Here is a 19,572-nt window from a genome sequence, read left to right on the forward strand (position 1 = left end):
ACAGATTGTAGCAATCAATCAATCAATCAATCAATCAGCAGTGTGTGTGTGTGTGTGTGTGTGTGTGTGTGTGTGTGTGTGTGTGTGTGTGTGTGTGTGTGTGTGTGTTTGAGCACAGTATTCACCCATTTGCTCTTCCAGGTCAGCATGTAAAAAAGGAGACGCACAGAGACCCTGAAAGCATTGCCTTTCACATTCATCAATTACCGCACGCGGGTGTGTTGTGTCTGTCAGGAGGAGCAGATGGTGTGCGAGTGTGTGTCTGTGGGTGAGTAAGGCAGGGTGAAGGTGTCGGTACGCATGTGAAAAACAGAGAAAGGTGATGACAGAGACAGAGATGGAAATGTATGAGACAGAGATGTACAGATGTGTGAGGGAGATATGCACAGGTGTGTTACACGGGAGGAGGACCGGTGTGCTCGACCGTCTCACTGCGCCTGGTGATGGCTGCAGGATAACTAATCAATCTGTACCTGCCTCAGAGAGGGAGAGAGCGCGGAGGAGAAGGAACACTCAGACAAGATTAGCGGAGAGAGATCATGTCAGCCGTGCACACTGCTGGCTTCACTGCAGATCCTGTTTGTGTGCTATTTTTTCCAGGCTTTTAAGATAAACTTATGTATTAATACGTTTGATTACATTTCCTTGGAAAAGGGAAATAAAACTATTTATGACGCTTTTCATTGTGTGTGTGTGTGTGTCTAAAAAAAACACAGATATTAGTCATGCTTGTAGAACCCAACACTTAGTCACTTCATATTTTTCCCAATTACTCAAATTCCTTGGGGGTGCAACCAGAGCAGTGAAGTCAAGTGGAGGAAGTGAAATTATTTTAAATGGATAGCTTATTTAGCTTATAGTGAAATATATTTAAAACAAAATGCCACCTTTTTACTGCATTTTTTTTTTTGGGTAATACTTCAGCAGAAATTTTCAGAGATGAGCTGAGACAAAACAGCCCCAGAATCTGATTTCCTTCTCCCCTAAACTTTCAGAACTTTGCAAATCTACTTTCCACCCAAATGTTGCTTGTGCAAATCTTGCCGCTTCCTTCAGTGGGGAAGATTTTTTTTCCCTTCCTTCTTCTTCTTCTTCTCCTCCCTCCTGCTCTTAACAGTGTACCAGCGGTTCTAGGGGCTGTCATATTGCATCAGCGCACTGCTGATTACTTCCACCTTGTCTCCCTCGTCAGGAAATGATTCTGACACGCACTCACACCCTGCTTTCTCTGCATCAATATGCGTGCGATGGAAAAACTGCAGACAGTAAATAAATAATGAAAGACAAGGTAGGGAGGAGGAGGAGGAAGGGTGGGGGCTCTCTTGTGTCGTTCTCTCTTGGTCTCTTTCTCTGTCCTCTGTGTGTGCGTGCGAGTGACTCACTGTGGGAAAGTGCTGTGTGCATTGTGCGAAGGTACCTACGTGCATCGCAAGCATCTGCAGCCGTACAGTTTTCCTTTTAAGTCGGAGACGGAAATAAAATTATAGGATTTATTACACAAACACTCCTGAAATGTTTGAAGGCACTGACGACTGCCATAAAGCTTTTAAAGATGGCACTAACCTTGAAATTAGAACATCAAGAGCATTCATTTTGACTTCCTTGAAATAGCATATTCATTTCTATCATCCAGTATTCCAATCAGGGCTGCCCTTTCTTAGCACTTCCTCACCTCAGGAAGGTCTTTGGAAGTTTTTCTTCCTGGTGGCAAGATGTAAGTATGCCAGTAGTGCAGCGCAGGAGCATTTTCAGTCAAAATCCCTGAAGGAATTATCACAGACACTCTGCATTTCTGTGGAGGATACAGAGAGGGTAAGCACATCTGATTGGCCCACTAACCCCTGGTACCCAGTGGCAAGACTGGCATCAGAGGGGCCCGCATACACGTCAGTATTTATTTAGATGGCAGGTGATTTACAGTCACCCTCTTCACTCATAGCATTCCGGGTACAGTTCAGCAACCATGCAGCCCTTGTGAGAAAATCCTACATCTTCATCCCTTCATCACTCCAGTCCCGTAAAACGTTTATGTTGATGCTGTAATGACATCCACACTTAATTAATATTTAGTTGTCTAAACATTCATGCCATCCAGTTTATCAAATGACTTCAGTTCCACATATGCTGCAGCGTTTGTCTTGGATAATGTTTTGCAATTGGCTTTTTAATTCATGCTTCGAAAAAATAAATACAAAGAAGTAAAATGCACATTGTTGCAGGCCAGCCTTCCCACTGTTATCAGCATTAGGAAACAAAAATTAAGCAATCGGGTGAAATTGAGAAGTCTATGATATCATTTTCAACACAAATAAAAGCTGATTTCAATGATTCTTCCCAACAATGACGAAAGACACACTATTAAAGGAAGTCACATTTAAAATCATCTTCAATGACCCAGATGTCTTTGACAGGAGTTGGTGGACATAAAAGCGTAGTTGATCTGTGTCTGAAGAACAGACAACAAAATATTATAGACTGATGGCTGATGTTTCATTTAGTTTGCCTACTATGGGTTTTAAATCAAACCTCAGTGTTTAACTTTAAAAAAAAAAGTTAGAGCGGAAAGGCTGATTGGGCACGTGCAGAGGAGGGACACTAGATATACTGAACAACAGGATGTCGAGGATGGAGCTGCCAGGCAGGGGAAAAAGAGGAAGACCTCAGAGAAGATTTGTGGATGTAGTGAAGAAGGACATGCAGAGGGTTGGTGTGACAGAGGAGGATTCAAGGGATAGGATGAGATGGAGACGAATGATTACTGCGGCGGCCCCTAAAGGGAGCAGCTGAAAGGAGAAAAAAGAAGCATCCTGCATGTACGCACAGCATGTTTTGCCAGATGTCGCTGCATACATAGAAAGCGAGAGAACAGTTTAACACTATCCCTGCCAATGACGAAATATTCCAGCAATCGCCTTTCTCACATCATGCAATAGCATTAAAAATGTAAAACTCTAAAAATTATCCTGGAGGTCTTGAGTGATTAATGATTCATGAGTCACCGGGAAGTTCAGAACAATACTCTGGCGGGGAAAGTGTTAAGGAACAAGAAAGTCTGCATTAGAAGGTTGGGGAGGTGGTGGTGAAGTCAGAAGTTTGTCTGGCAGGAGACAAACTTCTGACTTTTGTCCCATTTGGAAGTTTTTAGGAAGTTTTTTGCTTCTTTTTTGTGTTTTGTTTTTTTGCTTGCACTGCTTAGGTAGTTTTAGACACTAATGCATTAGGTTAGGTTTAGTTGTCATTTTGGAAATTATATATTGGATTTATAAGGCACTTTTCCTAACAAGGTTACAAAGTGTTTCACAGAAGGGAATTTATGGAATATTGAAAAATCTAAGAAAAATAAGGCTACTAAATACTGAAAGTAAACTTTTAAAGCTTTACTAGCTTGTATTTCCAGCTTTTGAAAAATGGTTTCATGAAATAGCTGCTGCTTTAACAAGGTAAGAACACAACAGGTACCTGGAAATTACAGGTTGCTACTTACCTGGAAAGGTTTAATGCTTCTTGGTCAAGCAGAGGCTGTGCAGCATCTGGAGGATTGCACATAAGCAGTAAGCAGTGGCCTCGCTTGCAACATGCATGCATCCTGTGCATGAAGGCAAGTTGAAAAAGAGACCGCTGTTGCATGTAAGACCCCTTTTTTTGTTCCTTGCATCACCCACTTCACATGTGTAACTCAGCCGGTATTCCTTCTAGACCTCGTGTGCATGTTCACATGCTCACATTGACTCCGGTGGTCAGAAAGAATTAAACAGACCTTAGTTTTAAATTCACACAAGTGCAGATCTTGTACATTGTGTACTGCTAATAGATACAAACGCCAAAGCTTAAACTTTGATGGCCAAGTTGAAATAAATCAGAACCAAAGCTTTAAGGGACCGTCAATTAATGTAAACCAGACGTTTATTGTCTTCTTCTTACGGAAATGATCTTACACTTTTCACGGTGCTAAATCGTGTTAAGTCTGACTATGCAAAACTGGAAACTTGTATACCGTGAAATGCTTTTCAAGAGCGTGAACTTCTAGTTTTCTTTTAAGAAGAAATTGCATCTTCGGCTGTTTCAGATTGCGCTGCAAGGTCCAAGCACTGCCTAACTGTAAAATATTAAACTTTACACTGTAAAAAGAAAATTCTATAAAAAATGGAAAATGGTAATTTATTAATCCTTTGTTCCCTCCATTTCAATGCATGTTTGAATAAATAGTAAATGGGTGGTTTTGGATGGTTAAGAAAATAAGGAAATTCATTTTAAAACATTCATCGTACTGTATTGTTTTTACAGATTTTTATCGTTCTTTTTTTCTTTTTTACAGTATATCTTGGTGCACAATATTAACTGAAAGTGTTATTTAAAGAGGATCTGGTTAACTGTTGTATTAATAATTCTCCAACAATGTGGATGCAAAACACACAGAAAAAGAAGAATGTGATGTTTCACAATGAATGATTTCATTGTTCCTGTATTAACAGGATGACAACCTTCACATCTGTCCATTAAAATAGTCATGTGGGAGCTATTTAGCTTGCACAGCTTTTAAATGCTCACTAACACACTTTACATGTAGTTTATCTTTTGTAAACAATGGATCCCAGTTCGGGGATGTGAGTGCTGTGCCTCTTATTGTGACTGTTTTAAAACAGATTGAATATAGCTGACATGAAACAACTTGCTCGTTAGCTACAGACATCTGATTAAGCTGTTGCTTGCTATACATGATCGAACTTTCTTTTCAGTTTAAAAGTGTTGTCAACCAGAACAGATGAGGAAGAAGTCCCCTCCGTGAGACGTCAGGCGTGTACTTCACTTCAGTCGGCTGACTTTCCATGGTTTACGGCTGTTAGTTTCTTCCAGTCTTAACACTCCTTAAGAATGTGGTGCTACACTGGGGACCGAAGGCTAATGTGCTATAAAAATGCTATCATGTTTTAATAAGCTGCTGGCATCACAGGCAAGGTTTGATAGAGACACTAATGGCCCTGTTTTTTGGAGAAATAAAATCTGAAGGAGTGGTGGATGCTTGATGTCAGAAGTTTGTCAGTCCTATTTGCAAGTTTTGGGGTTTTGTATGTTTTCACTCACTGATTTTTTAAAGATGATTTTACTTTTGCATTTTGATGCATTTGGTGACAGTGAGAGTGGCAGCACAGCTACTTGTTATGGTTTAAGTTGGCTTGTGTTACATTGAGTACCTTTAACATGTTGAAAAATGACATTTGAGGCTATCCACTGTGTTTAAATGTGACACCAAAGAGTTTTTGTCTGGAGTCTATATGTGACCTGCCATGAGACAGAGCACTGACACCCAAGGACACCTTCTGTCTCTTGGACGTCGGCGGCTCTGACAAAGCGGCCCATGACTGAGAATGGGATAGCTTGTCACATATCGCCACCACCCTGCTATCTTGCTAACATCCTCCTGCTACCTTCTCAGTCTCTGTCTCTGCCTCTCCCTGCCAAAGCAGAAAGCTGAACATTAGCACTTGGGCCTGAAGACTTTAAATCCTAGTTCCCGAGCAGAGTAGGAGGTGGAGGGAAAGAAGGATTAGAGAGAAGTGTCTCTGATGTTATTTAATCTCACCGTCCAGGGAGCCGGCGCACTCCCAGTGCACATTATCAACCTCTGATGACCAGTGAGGGCGGGTGAGGGGGAGAACGGGCGCCTTAGATGCCACATTGCCACCAACACTGCTGCTGCAGAGCACTTCAAGCCATCTTCCAGGCCGTCCCTAAACAGTCAGCAGCTCAATTTGGGTGATGGCAAGTGTGCTCAGTCAGGGGAGAAGTCAGTCCCAGATGATTTCCTCCTTTTTCTGCTCGTTCTCCTCTGCACTGACACCCCTCTTCCCCCATCTCAGCTATCGTCCAAATGCGCCTATGTCCTCCCTTTGCCTCCCGCTGCCTGCCCCCCACCCACCTCCGCAGCATTCCTATTCCCGCGCCCTACCTACCCCAGAAACCAAAAGACCCGGCAATCATTCAGTCGCTCAAGTTATCTCAGGAGCCTGTCTCGCTTCGCCTCCCCCCCTCCAACCTCCCCATCCTCCCTTCTTCTACTTCCCTGCATCCCTCCACCCCTGTGCCCCCCCAGTGCATTCCAGCATGACAAACCACATGGGATTTCACTAGTCCTTTAAAGTCTGCTGCCTCTGGGAACCACTCTTCTTCATGCAACATTTTAGTATTCTAGGGAATACGTGACCAGGGAGGCAACCAATGCAGTTATATGTCTCCCATCTCCTCCAGGTTGTTATTTCTGTTGAGGCTTTAAAAACAGGCAAGAAAGGTAATACTTATCAGGTGATCAAAAGTGATTACTGATTTTTCCCTTTTTTATATATGTTTGTATATCGGGGCATTTATTTTTCTCTCTGTCCATGGTTTCTGCACAAAAACGGTTCTACCAGCATTTCTTTTACTGAAGTCATTTTTTTTTATTTTAACACATAAAAGCATCACAACAACAATATACAAATTCTTAGTAATCTTTAAAACCAAAACACATTTACACATGCAACAATAGGGTTTAAGACAATGAGTAACTTATTGAATAATCGTGTTTTTGGAATGTCTCAACATTATTTTGCTGGAGGGACTGCTGTTTACGCTGAAGGAGGAGTTTCATCGATCTCTTCTCTCCAGAACAACATCTGGCATGTCAAATATGTGTAGTGGTCTGTAATTAATTCAAAATTTGAATGTTTTCAACATGACCTACAACTCTTTACTGGCATTACTTTCTACCTTTTTGACAGTTACAACCTTTAGTGATCCAAACTGAAAGGAGAAAAAGAAAAAGACACAATGACCTATGTAGTTCTGTAAGGGGAAAAAAAGGATTTTCTTTGAGAATATGACCCCTCAGACAGCAGTCTGACTCAAACATCTGGCGCTGCCACAATCAAATGACGCCCAATTAGAGCTTAAAGAAGTGTAGCTCACCACACAGGACAATGTGGGCCGTTCTGCTCTATGTCCACTCAAACCAGGAAGCACATCAACAAACCCATCACGGGAGCGCTGCTGCTATCGTTCGCAAACATATCACACTGCCAGCAATGGTCTAAACATGAGCATGTGGATTGCAGATTACATTAAAAAAGAACAAAAAACTGAATAGGACTCAGTTTGATATAATAATTGAAGTAAAAAATATATATAAAAGGTTGAAGAATAATCACAAGAATAGATTATTGCTCCACGGTGAAGTGTGTTGGGTTTGTATATCCTCGATCCTTGTGGCCTCTTCCTGTTTGATGGATTCAGGGTGACTGTATGATTGTCTGTTTGAGTCCTTTACACAGGATTGGCTGTGAACCTACAGCCACGACACTGAAAACACATTCATAGACACCAAAAATATACATTATGATACTGTCAAAAGGTACAATAATTACACAGAAAAGGAAATTACAGAGTTAAAACAACACCATTATGTTATCTTTTATCTTTTTGTCTGTCCACGTTTTCTTCTTTCATCCTCTCCAAATGTTTCGGGCGTGATGGGTTCTGTGAACCCATGAAGTGCTCCTGGCAGAGAGTCAAGAGTCCCACCTGCCCTCCTAACTGGTGGATGGGGTGGCCACGGCTTTCTTTCTAAAAGAACCACCGAAAAGCTTCGCCGTTGTTGACCGGCGTCCTCTGTGGGAGACAAAATGTGAAGGACACATTTTATTTCACAGGTTTCATGGTGATGTCACTGGCAACCTCTTGAAAATAAAACAAAACAAAATTCACGTTCAAAAATCACAGATGGCAATAACCCGCAATGTAAGGAGCAGTTGGGTAGAATTGGCTAGAAACAGCATGGACATTAAGTAAAGTAAAAATCCCAGAAGGGCACTTAAAATGGCCAGAAAGCACAACCACCAAATCAAGTATTTCATCAAAGAGCCAGCCAAGGTGATTACATCCACGTCCCACCCACACCCAAATAATCATTACGCTGTATGAAATATTCAATACAAATTCCCAAGAAGCAACAATGAGGCATTTAATTACTGTGAGCTCTAGCCGCAGTGAGGGGGAACAGTGCATCGTTTCAATTTGAGCCCGCGCCAGCAGCCGCCCCTCCTTCTTCTCCCCGAAACCTCTACGCCAGAGTGACAGCCTCCTCTTTCCGAAACTCATTTGGAAGTCAGAGACATAAAATACTGGAGTCTCCAACCAATCCCCATGACCAATTAGCACATTTTTTTGGATTTTTTTCCCCCCTGTTGACGGGGGAAATGGTGCATAATCACAACTAAAATCACTTTAGTCTGAGTGGAGAGCAATTTGACATTTTAATACCAAGTGTCATTGGCAGCTTCTTAAAGGCATGCTGATGAGTATGTTAGCACCAGACAGGCGCATGCTCTCAAGCTTATACCGGTTATTGACCACATGTAAAACCTACAGTGTACAACGGGCGCTGATAATAGTTTATATTTAAATTGTATTACCCAAAAGGATTCCAACCATTTGTAATTATTAATTGTCTGGCATCATGATACAAAACACTGTTTTTTTCCCTTTTTTCGATAAACAATGAATTTGCCTGATAATTGCTGCAGGAGGAGTAACATTTATGCAGTCAATGCAGTAGGCGGGATTAATGCTGTTGTTATTTGTCATGCAGTGCATTGCAAAATGGATATTTAAGCAGCCTAAATTAGCTTGTTTTCTCCACCAAAGAGGCTGCTCAGTGACAAGTGGAGTAACAAGCTGAACAGCTTTTATTTCACTTAACTTATTAAACTAAAACCAAAGCCAGTGTGTTTACATTGACTTTTAATGTCATTAGACACTGCATGCATATGCTGGTCTGTAGTGATTTTTCATTCAAGAAAACTCCAGTTGCACTAGTATCAGACTGAAGAACAAGTGCAATACATTGGCAATTTGTTTCATATCAGAATAAACAAGAAATTACATCATTTAAATGTGTGTAGAGTGCACTGTGCAACATTATGTGTAACAATAGATTTCTTAATTATCAGATATTAGTCCCCATATATGCAGGGAGGTCACCTGAGCCCACACTTGTGGTTTCTTTTCATACCTAAATTCTGAAAATGTGATAGTACTTGCACCAGTTCTTCCAGAACTGAAGGGGGCTGCATAACGCACAAGAAAAACTACATGTGGAACAAAGAGTTAATCTCCAAGTTGGTTTGGTTTGGTTTTGGTTCAACCTGATAATATCTGAAGTGTTATAGTCCCTATATTATCCTGAAATACACATTTCCATGTTGTTTGAGACCACTGTTGTGAAATCAGCGATACATTGTAGGCTAAAATGTTAGCAATAGCTAAAGTGATTTACATGCATAAGCTAACGTACAGAATCGATACCTTGTAGTAAAAGTAGCATGCTACTTGACAACCACCCTCATTTTTCCAGTGTTCTGTCAATAAAATGTAATCATAACATTTTAAAAATAAACTGTCTCCCACCACAATGTCAGTGATTTAAAACGACTTTATAATAAAGGATTTTATGTTTAAGTACAGGAGATAATCATTTTGTTTTGGTATGAATTTGGTATTGTGAATCATGTACTTCCATTGGTACTCACTGCTAATTTACTGTACTGTATTGTGACATCCTTTTTATATGTATGTGTACAATGTGTGTCCAGCACGAATTATAGCCTTTTCACTTTCAAGTAACCAAAACTATTACTTGACTGACATCAATGAGAAGGTCATAAGCCCAACTTTTTAACTAGTGCTTACGATGGCTACACTGACACTGCGATAAGGACTTTAATGTCTTCTGCTATGACAAGTTTAGAATTAAAAGACAAACTTTATTTAGAAACCCACATAAATAATCTTTATAATGAAAAAAGAATAAACATGCCATAAACAGATGAGTCTGCAAACCCATCATCTGATGAGGCTTTTCAGAGCCACCTATGTTATTAAATTAACGTTTATTTATATAGCGACAAATAACTCGAGGTGATTGCAAATGTGCTCTGGTTTTTCTTGAGACATGTCTGGCACAAGGCCTTTTAAACAATTTACAGAGTAAGGTACAGATATATTTCCTTTGGGCAAACACATTGCAGTATTGGTACCAAACTTAATAGTAAGAAACCTCTGACCGGCATATAGAGAATAGCCATCTGCCCTGACTGGCTGGGGTGAGAACTAATGGATTAACACCAGTGCAACACATCTCTGGGCTCTCATTCACACTAGCTGTGGATCACAAATATTCACTCATCAGGTGTAATGCAGTAGATGTGGCTTTTCCTACATTTTAGGATATTCTTCCTGTGATCTCCTAAACAGAGTCAGCTGTACAGGTACTGGCTCATCACCCCACCTGATTTGGATGCATGCATTCCTCGTCTGTAGCAACCATTTACCATTTTTTCACACCACATTAAGCAATTACTATTATCCTTCTGAGTGAGTAATGGTGGAACCCAGAGCAGCAGGATACCATCATCACCAATTTAAACGTGGAGGAAATGAAATGCGATCATGTTTTTAAGGGTCAAGATGTGTTCACACATCTAGTTTTTTTTACCTAATTGCCACGAGCTGATTGTTGTATCGCTGCAGTCCATTAATTGCACTTTTTCATTTTTTGAAAGCAGTTTTGCTGTTTCTAAAAATGCATGTTTTTTATGTGATTTTTGTTTCAAAATGTATTTTTAGAGAACAATAGAAGGCTTAATCAAAGTTATGCTGAGCATAAAAGTCCCCTGGAAAATATAGTAGAAAATCAATTTAGTGTTTATTTACTTCATATTGGGATTCTGCGCAATGTGAACATAGGTTCAACATTTGAGAGTATAAATGATTGCTTTTCTAAACCATTCCCTTGAAAAAAAATCCAAAAAGACAAGACATAAACACTTCTCAGTTATTAGTACTTTTCCTAGTTTTCTTGATATGAACATTCATCACTTACAGCCAATGTTTTGCTTTAAATTTCCATTTGAGACAAAAGGATGGAAGCAAAGAACTTGATTTTTGTGGCTTGCAGTGTAACATCTGAGTGGACAAAAAGAATATCACACTGCTATATAAATGCCAAATCACTTACCAAAACTTACACGAGTATTAACCCTCGGTTAATACTCAACACTTAGTACCATTTTTATATAAAAAAGATAAAAATGTAAAAAAAAAAAAAAAAAGTATATATTTTAAGATTCTCTTCGGTAAAGCAAACATACATAAAAACAAAAGCGCCGTAGTGCCGTGCTTTAGGCCTTATGTTTCCATTGATAATCAGAGTTGGTAAAGTTCGTTGCTAGTGTTTCTGTCTAGTAGTTCGTAGACTTTTCTCAGCTTCAATCTGGACTTTAAGAAAAACAACACCTTTTAGACACAAATAATTGTTATGGCTTCATTAGCTTAATGACAACTTAGCAGACCGCTTATGTGGCTGTCGGCTAATTGCTAACAGCTGTCGTATCACCAGACTTTAACAACAAACACAGATCTCTGTGACTCGACTGGACAATATCAACATTTCTTTCAGAGGACTGAACAAACTTTACAATGCTGTGGATGTTGTGAACACATCTGCGCATCCACAGGAGGACATTCATGTCCTGTTCTTTCTCTCTGCCTATACTGTGATGCTCTTGGAGCTGAAGAAAAGACGAGAGGTGAGAATGTTTATCTTGATCCATATTCTCACATTGATTAATCCCTGGTGGAAGTGCGGCTCACCAGAGACAATAATGACCCTAATCTGGGCACTCGGCATGTCTCTGTTTTGTTAAGTTCCCACGTTATCGATCCAGTTGGGCTCTTGAGTGCTGCTTGGATTCCCTCCCAGGTCTCCGTGCCTCGGCACACTGCTGTGACCAGGCACAAAGAAGGCTCAATTAGTACAGCTCTGTGTCATCTGGTCCCCCACCTGCATGTGCCTTCAAAGTCGACTGGCAGGAAGAGCTGGGGGGGGACGACGACACAAGAATACGGAGACAAGCGAAAGAGAGGGCGATAAAGACAGGGTGAGGAGAAGGTACGAGCTGATAGTGCTACACCAGGGACAAGGGAGCAACGCCAAGGTTTCACCTCAAATCAAGACGCTGTGGCAGCAGCTCAGCTCGCATCAACGCTGCTGCCTCTGCAGCAGAGCATACATAACAACCTGGCTGCAACGACAGACTGAAGGGAAAGACAATTTCCCGCTCCGGCAATGAATGCACACAACAGAGTATTGAACTGGCTGAAGGAGGAGGAAGACATTTCTCCAGACCTCAAATTAACCCCACCACACCAGCACAGTAGGCAGGGTATTCTGACTGTCTGCTGGTGGCTTTGGGTGATAACAACACAGTAAAACTGACATGTAGTGGAATAATTCTCTGCTGATTCTGGTGAGGCAGTGTAAGGTCTCAGGGCAGCATGTGATCTTAACTGGACCTGGCAGGCGCAGTAAACGTTGAAGCCACATCGTCAGCTGATTAAAACAAGGTGGTGGAAATCAAACCAGTTGGACCAAACCAAGCCGAACTCCGACCTCTGCAGAGCCACATGCGTGCAAAGGTGACAAAAACCTCCATCCGGAATCTTAAAAATCCAGGATCCCTATCTTTTCCACACAAATACTGGAAACGCACAAATACTCCCCCCACCCCCAAGCCCACCCCTGCGCTGCTCCTCCTCTCCCCTGCAGCCTTGGCGTCACACTGAGCTGGGGGCAGAGATAAACCACTCAAGACGATGAGGATGATAATGGCAGACGCCACAGCGCCTCAAAATTCAATCAGCGCCCAGACGTCAATGCGGATGAGTGTAAAAGTGAAATATGCTCGCCGGCGTGTGTTAAAAGACGCCACACAGGGCTCGCAGAAACAACAACAGGAGATGAAGAGGGCAATGGGGGGGGAGCAAGAGGAGGGGAGAGAGATAGTGAGAGAAAGAAAGAAAGAAAGAAAGAAAGAAAGAAAGAAAGAAAGAAAGAAAGAAAGAAAGAAAGAAAGAAAGAAAGAAAGAAAGAAAGAAAGAAAGAGGAGAAGAGGAGAGAGAAAAATTAAAATAATGTGTCTTTACTGCTCTGCTTCCGAGCACTATTCCACTGGCATTCTGAGCAGCCCTACTTTAACCACAGACTGTGAATAAATTACCCTTTTGAACTCGGGGTGATTGCAAATGTGCCCCGGTTTCTCTTGAGACATGTCTGGCACTAACCCTCAGCTCTCTGCTCCCAGCCAGCCTTGTCACAGAGGCCCCCCCTGCCCCGCCACCACCGCCACCACCGCCACCACCATGACCGCTTCACTCCTCTCACTCCCACCAACACACATTCAAGGCTCACACACACACAAGCGCGCGCAACATCATAAAAGTTTTAATTCACCGCAATTACGGGTGGATTTTTTTTTTCTCCAACTATAAACTCGCCTTCCCGCCCTCACTTTTTCTTTCTAGGAAATCTCAAGAATCTGCTTGTACTCTACAGATGACAGAGCAGAGAACAAGAAAGATTTTAAAAAAGGCAGGGAGAGAAAAATCAGAGAAGAGGTAGAATGAATAGAAAGGGGGAAGTGAGATGGAGATATGTGGGAGACAGAAAGACAGAGCGGAAGAGGGAATTTCAGGTAGAGGCATCGGGCAGGTTGTGGGAGTGTGCTGATGTGTTTCCAAATGCTCATTATAACACATCAGCACACGCCCATATGTTACCCTGACAATACCCATTATTTATTAAGATACGGGCCGGGAACCAGGCCGTACTTCATGACCACAATCCTTTGCATGGAGCTCTAACAGGCTGCAAACAAAACATACACAAATATACAAACTTTTCTTAATTCTGCTTTATTTTTCCTTCACACTGACTTTTCAGATCCATTCAGATGTATAATTGCAAACACTCGTCTTTCTCATGCCTACAAACACCTCGCACCTAATACATCTAACACCTCCAAACTACAGTCAGAAAAAACAAACCTTTCAAAATAAAACAACAGTCTGCCTTGATTATTTTAACCCCAGTAGTGAGGTGGGCTAAAAGCAAAAGAAATGTCCTTTCATCAGAGTCGAGGAAGGACGACTTTGAGATCCATCCAAAACACTCAGAACCATCTCCAGGCTGGGTGGTGGTGGTGATGTTGGTGGGGTTTTAGGAATCCAGTCAGCCTTAACTGATGTGTTATATATTGCCTGTCACTTTATTCTGGAGAAATATTGGGGCGTTGCCAAGCTCAGACCTGGAAGGTATAGCAATCCATCACCTGCAACGTTACCGCTGTTAGGAAGGTGGGGGCTGAAATCTCATCTTAGGGCTTGTAGCCAATATTCTAGCCACCCAGTGCTGCTTATAAAAACTACCTCTCCAAGGCCGCTATTACGGACAGACCACTCATCTAGGTATCCACACACCGCTGCGCTTAGACCTCAAATATTGCAAATACTTTCTTATATTCAGCATTGGCTGCAATAAGTAGAGAAGTTGGGACTATAATAAAATAACATGAATAATGTGAATACATCACGCATAAATCTGGGTTTTGCAGATGTTGTTCAATAAGTTACATCAAAACATAATATTTTAATGCAGGCTAGGAAATGCCCTTATTTTTGTTCAGGATGTTAAGCTGTCATTTCAGCTGTCATTGTTTTATGAATTTTGCGTATATGTTTGGTTATATGACTATCATAGGACCATACAGGTGCAAATTAACCCTTGAGCGGGGACCTTTATATTGATGCACCAACAGAAGAAAAGGTTAACTGTGAATTCTGTGGTATGCTGTCCCCACCTGCAGACGTTTATCAAAAAATGTTTCTGGTCACAGAGATTTCAGCGCTATAGTTTATGTGATTATACAAGGAGGGCTCAAAATTAGAGATAGAAGCAAATGAAGTAGAATGGTATAACCTTTTTCCCTCTCTAAACAGCATATGTTTTCAGTTGACCCTACTCAAATATGCTCATGGCACACAGACAAGAACCAGAGTACACCAGAATGGTGATAGCACTCCAACACGGAAATGCGGCTACAATCTTTTACGTCAAGGTCCAGCCTTGCACTAGGCATCCATTCGAGCAAATCAGGCTAAGTGTATTGCGGATGTTTGTGAGTAATGAGGAATTTGGGAGTTTTTCGCTGACTAGGCGTGTATGGACTGGGGGCAAAAGGGGGGCGATGGAGGGGGATGTATGATGGTGTGCTTAAGAGCTGTGCCTGCAGGAGGCGGGGTGGTCACAGGGGGGAGATTAGGCTGAGGGGCAGCGAAGGAAAACCAAATCCATCTCCATCTCAGAAACATCCTAAAGCAGATTACTTACTTCAGTGGGAGAGGAAGAGAGGGATGAAAGAGAAGGAGCGGAGCAGAGGAGCATGAGATGGATGAGGAAGCAGGGAAAGAGAGAGAGCAATTAGCATAGATGCAATTCTGGCACAGTCCTCTGACTTGATATTTGACCTTCTGCGCGAGTCTTGCCAAATATGGCCCGAGAAGCACAGACGGACCATATGGCAAAGTGCTGCTGGAGGCTGAGTGCAGTGTGACTCCAAACCTCCGTATGCTAATGGGCGAATGTAATTACAGTGCAGTATTCCTGTAGGATGTATATTTTACGAGCCCTCCATAGGAGTGGATTTTCTGAGAGACGGGCCAGGCCTCAGTGGCTTCAGGAAATAAACAACAGAAAAACGCCTTTCTTTTATCAAACTGCGAAGGAGCCATTGAGTGGACAGCGAAATGGAACAGGCCCACCGCTCCCGAGGCGGCACAGCGATGTGTCTCTTTACGAGGAAGTCAGTGTATGTTGATGAAAATGAAAAACGCCCACAGTCAAACAGGTAAATCGAAGGAGAGTTTGCGGAACTTGAGACTGCGGCTCTCCTCTGAAAGCTCCCCAGTCAGCGATGTCACGGCAGATGTTTTCAATCAGCTGCCAACGGCAAAACACCTGCTGAGCCAGTGACGTCGCTGACGGAGGCTCGACTGGAAGCGCAGGATGCTTCAAACGATGCAAACCAGAGATGGTAGTGAAGCAAAGAAACTCTGATTTCGCCCTTTAAATCTTGAGATGTTAGTCAACTTTGGATACAGAAACAGAACTCAAGCACTTCCTTCATTCTCACAAGATATGTGAGAATGAAGGAAGCAATGTGAAGTGCACAGTGGAGAATTTACATTTTTTTTCCGTGCCTTCTTTTGAAACGGGCAGTTAGAAACAGCTGTGAAATATGGTAAGAGAGATACAACTTGAGTTTTCTTTAAGTGGGTGTTCAGCCTTAAGTTTAATGGAATCACATGCCTTCAATAATTAATAAATATCTTTGGATGTACTAGTATCCATAGCTTATATAAACATAGAGGATCTAAGGTTTTGATACACTATTTGATAGTGTATGAAAATCAAATAACTACCTTGACTTTTAAAGGATAAGCCAGCTGTAAATGACAATTTATGTCTTTTTTGCTAATAGTTCTACTTTTTTTTAAAATTAGTATAACAAGGACATGTTTAAATTTACCGTATATGTTTGTAAATGTTCATATACAGTATTTATTGTGTTTTAAAAATACAATCGCAAATGTTCAACTCATTTCACCTGTTTTTCCCTTTAAAATGTCCTCCTGCCAATCAATGGCAAAACAACAGATGGGAAGTGTTGAATTTCAATATTTACCAAAACGTCAATCTCTCCCTAGCCTTAAGAGAGTGGCTGGATGTGCTTCTGCTGCTCTGCTCACGAGCTTCTCATGCTACACCTTGTGAGTAGACGTATCTCTAAAATCACACGAGACGCAGTACGAAAACTTCAGTGTCAAAAACTGCGGATTGGTGGCATTTTTAAATATTCAAATAGTGGTTGTGCTATTTAAAAAAACTGAACTGTTTGACGATTCTTGTTTCCAGTGACTGCTTTTCCGTCATTTTGTCCTCATATATCGACAAATATTTTCAATATTTGTCACAATCCAATGTTTGATTTAAGTTTTTTTCATTATTTTGAGCAGTATATAGCTATCTGTTAGTGTTCACGCTCAATGACCACTTCATTAGGTACACCTGTTCAGCTGCTCATTAACACAAATATATAGTTAGCCAATCACATGGCAGCAACTCAGTGCATTTAGCCATGTTGACATGGTCAAGATGACTTTCTGAAGGTCAAACTGAGCAACAAGATGAAGAAATGTAGTACGGCTGTTTGGGCCAGATGGGCTGGTGTGAATATTTCAGAATCTGCTGATCTTCAGGGATTTTTCCATACAAACATTTCAAAGGGTTACAGAAAATGGGCCAATCAAGAGAAAATATCCAGTGAACGGCAGTTCTCAGACTGAAAATACCTTGTTGATGCCAGAACACACAGGTGAATGGCCAGACTGCTTCAAGCTGAAGCCACTGGTAACTCAAATAACTATTTGTTACAGCTGAGGTATGCAGAAGAGCATTTATGAACGCACAACCCATCAAAACTTAAAAAAAAGAGCACACCTGGGGTCACTCCTGTGCAAAAATATGGATGATAGGGTCTGAATCTGCACCCCTTAAGACCAGAGTGTACCCATCTTCTAATGGCTGTTTTCAACGCGCTGTGTCAAGAAGCTCAAATGATCACAAACTAGTTTCTTGAACATGACAATAGGTTCACTTTACTCAAATGACCTCCACAGTCACCTCTGTTGGATCTCAATCCAACAGAGCACCTTTGTGATTTGGTGGAACAGCAGATTTGGATCATGGATGTACAGCCAACAAATCTGCAGCAACTGCGATGCAATTATTTCTTGTTGAATCCATGCTACGAGGAATTAAGATATTTCTGGTAGTAATGCACTTAGAAGTTATTTGATGACGACTATTAAACAATAAAAAGAGTTCAGACCATTAAAACATGCAAAGTGTGTTGAAATTAGATGCTGATACGGTCATGAAAGTGTTGCATGGCATCAACAAAGCAATGAATCAAAATGGGGCCCAGTGCTGATGTAACCATGTAAAGCTAGCATGCCCCAACCAGGCATAATCATTTGAGAGCAGCGTGCTTGGTGGTGTTGGGCGTGAGCTTTGAAGAACAGTGAAAAATTTACATCACTCTCAAGAACTTTATTTGATGGCTTGATGCTCAAACACATATCCTGATCCCATTTCTGCACGATATCAAGATTTCATACTTGATGATAAATTTGGTGAAAAAATTGGTGAATCAGTTTTGTGTAAATGCACAGTGGCCCAGTAGTTAGCAATGTTCTTCACATAAAGAAGAGTTTGGATTTGATAGTAAAAAAGATGGATGTAGATGTCGTGATGTCACACACTTTTTTGTGAAGTTCTGGTTTGAAGCCTTGAGAAAAGTATTTTCACCATCACCATCTTGGCTTTTTGTGTACTGACTTGTCAATCGCAAGTTCGTAGACAGTGAACATATGCTAGATATGTCTAACCCTAACACTTTCCCGAGGGAAATTGGGCAGCATTAACCCAATTTCCCTCCTGATGAATATAGTATTATCACTCAATCAATTAATCATGATCTTTCTGAGACTTATAACCAAAATTTACCAAATAAACCTAATGTTTTATATAGTTTGACCTGAAATAGGTGAGCCCATAACAGGAAAGCATTTACAGAGGTCATGTCAGAAAAAAAAATTTCCAACAAACTTGTATAAACTGGAAGCCTTTGCAACCACAGCTATCGCCATCTGATGGCCTTTAAAATGAATGCAGATTTAAGGAACCTCTGCTTTGGTCTCACTTTTCAAACCAAGAGGCAATGTTTATCGTTTATGCTGGTTTGAATCTTCTTACAGTCCAAAGACAGGCAGGCCACATTAACTGGTGATTCTAAATTGGTGTAGATGTGATGAGAGAATAGTTGTCTTTGTGGTAGCTCTGCTGGTGACCTGCCCAGTGTGTAACACACATCTTACCTAATTTCAGCTGGGATGGGCCCCATCCCTACAGGCATATCAAGAAGGATAGGATAAAACAGCATGGTAAGGAGTGAAGAATATAGATGGATGGAGACAGAGCAGTTTCAGCACCAGATTCTTTCAACCTCGATCTCTGAAGGAACAATACAGGAGGCGCTGCTCTCAGACTCTTTACTTAATCTGATTAGATCAGGCCGACACGTACTGAACCGGACTAAACACACCACACTGTACGACATATATTTGCACACCTACCAGCACCTTATACCTGTTAATATTTCAGAAACACTGGTGTTAATACTTGTGTCTTTTTATGTTTATGCATTTATCTCTTCGTTTTATACAGTTGCTTTGTTGTCTGTTGTGTATATGTGGCTATGACAACTTAATTTCCCTCTGGGATTAATAAAGTTTCTCTGATCAGATCTGTTACTTTAAATGATGGTTAGATATATCCATACTTTTTCATTTCAATTCTTCAATAAGTGCTAGCTTGTGCTAGTTCAGTATTTTCTTCATTCAGACGTCAGCATCGTAGAATATGCAGAATAAGGAAGACGGGCAAAAACTCAGCCTTCAAGCCAAAAATTTAGGTTTGGTATTCTGACGTTGTCCAGTAGCACCTGTTCCATTGCTAAAACGTCTCACGCTACATCACAGAATACATCACACACAATGGACTCATGCTGTGTGAGAGATATCTAG

General features: G+C 41.2%; 1 protein-coding gene across 2 annotated transcripts in view; it reads right to left on the reverse strand.

Annotated features, from left to right (window-relative positions):
- Window positions 1-6,464: 6,464 nt before the first annotated feature.
- Window positions 6,465-19,572, reverse strand: part of cxxc4 (CXXC finger 4) — a 28,405-nt gene continuing 15,297 nt past the window's right edge. The window contains exons 3-4 of one of the 2 annotated variants that reach the window (XR_013971457.1): window positions 7,431-7,641; window positions 7,304-7,332 (exon numbers count right to left, since the gene is read on the reverse strand). Coding sequence is in view for 1 of the 2 variants with exons in the window: in XM_080880761.1 (XP_080736887.1) it covers window positions 7,597-7,641 (45 nt within the window). In the remaining variant the exon portion in view is untranslated. Of the gene's footprint in view, window positions 7,642-19,572 lie in introns of both variants that reach the window. The other variant, XM_080880761.1, reaches the window with a different exon arrangement.

This window comes from Rhamphochromis sp. 'chilingali', assembly GCF_963969265.1.
Source record: "Rhamphochromis sp. 'chilingali' genome assembly, chromosome: 4".
NCBI lineage: Eukaryota > Metazoa > Chordata > Actinopteri > Cichliformes > Cichlidae > Rhamphochromis > Rhamphochromis sp. 'chilingali'.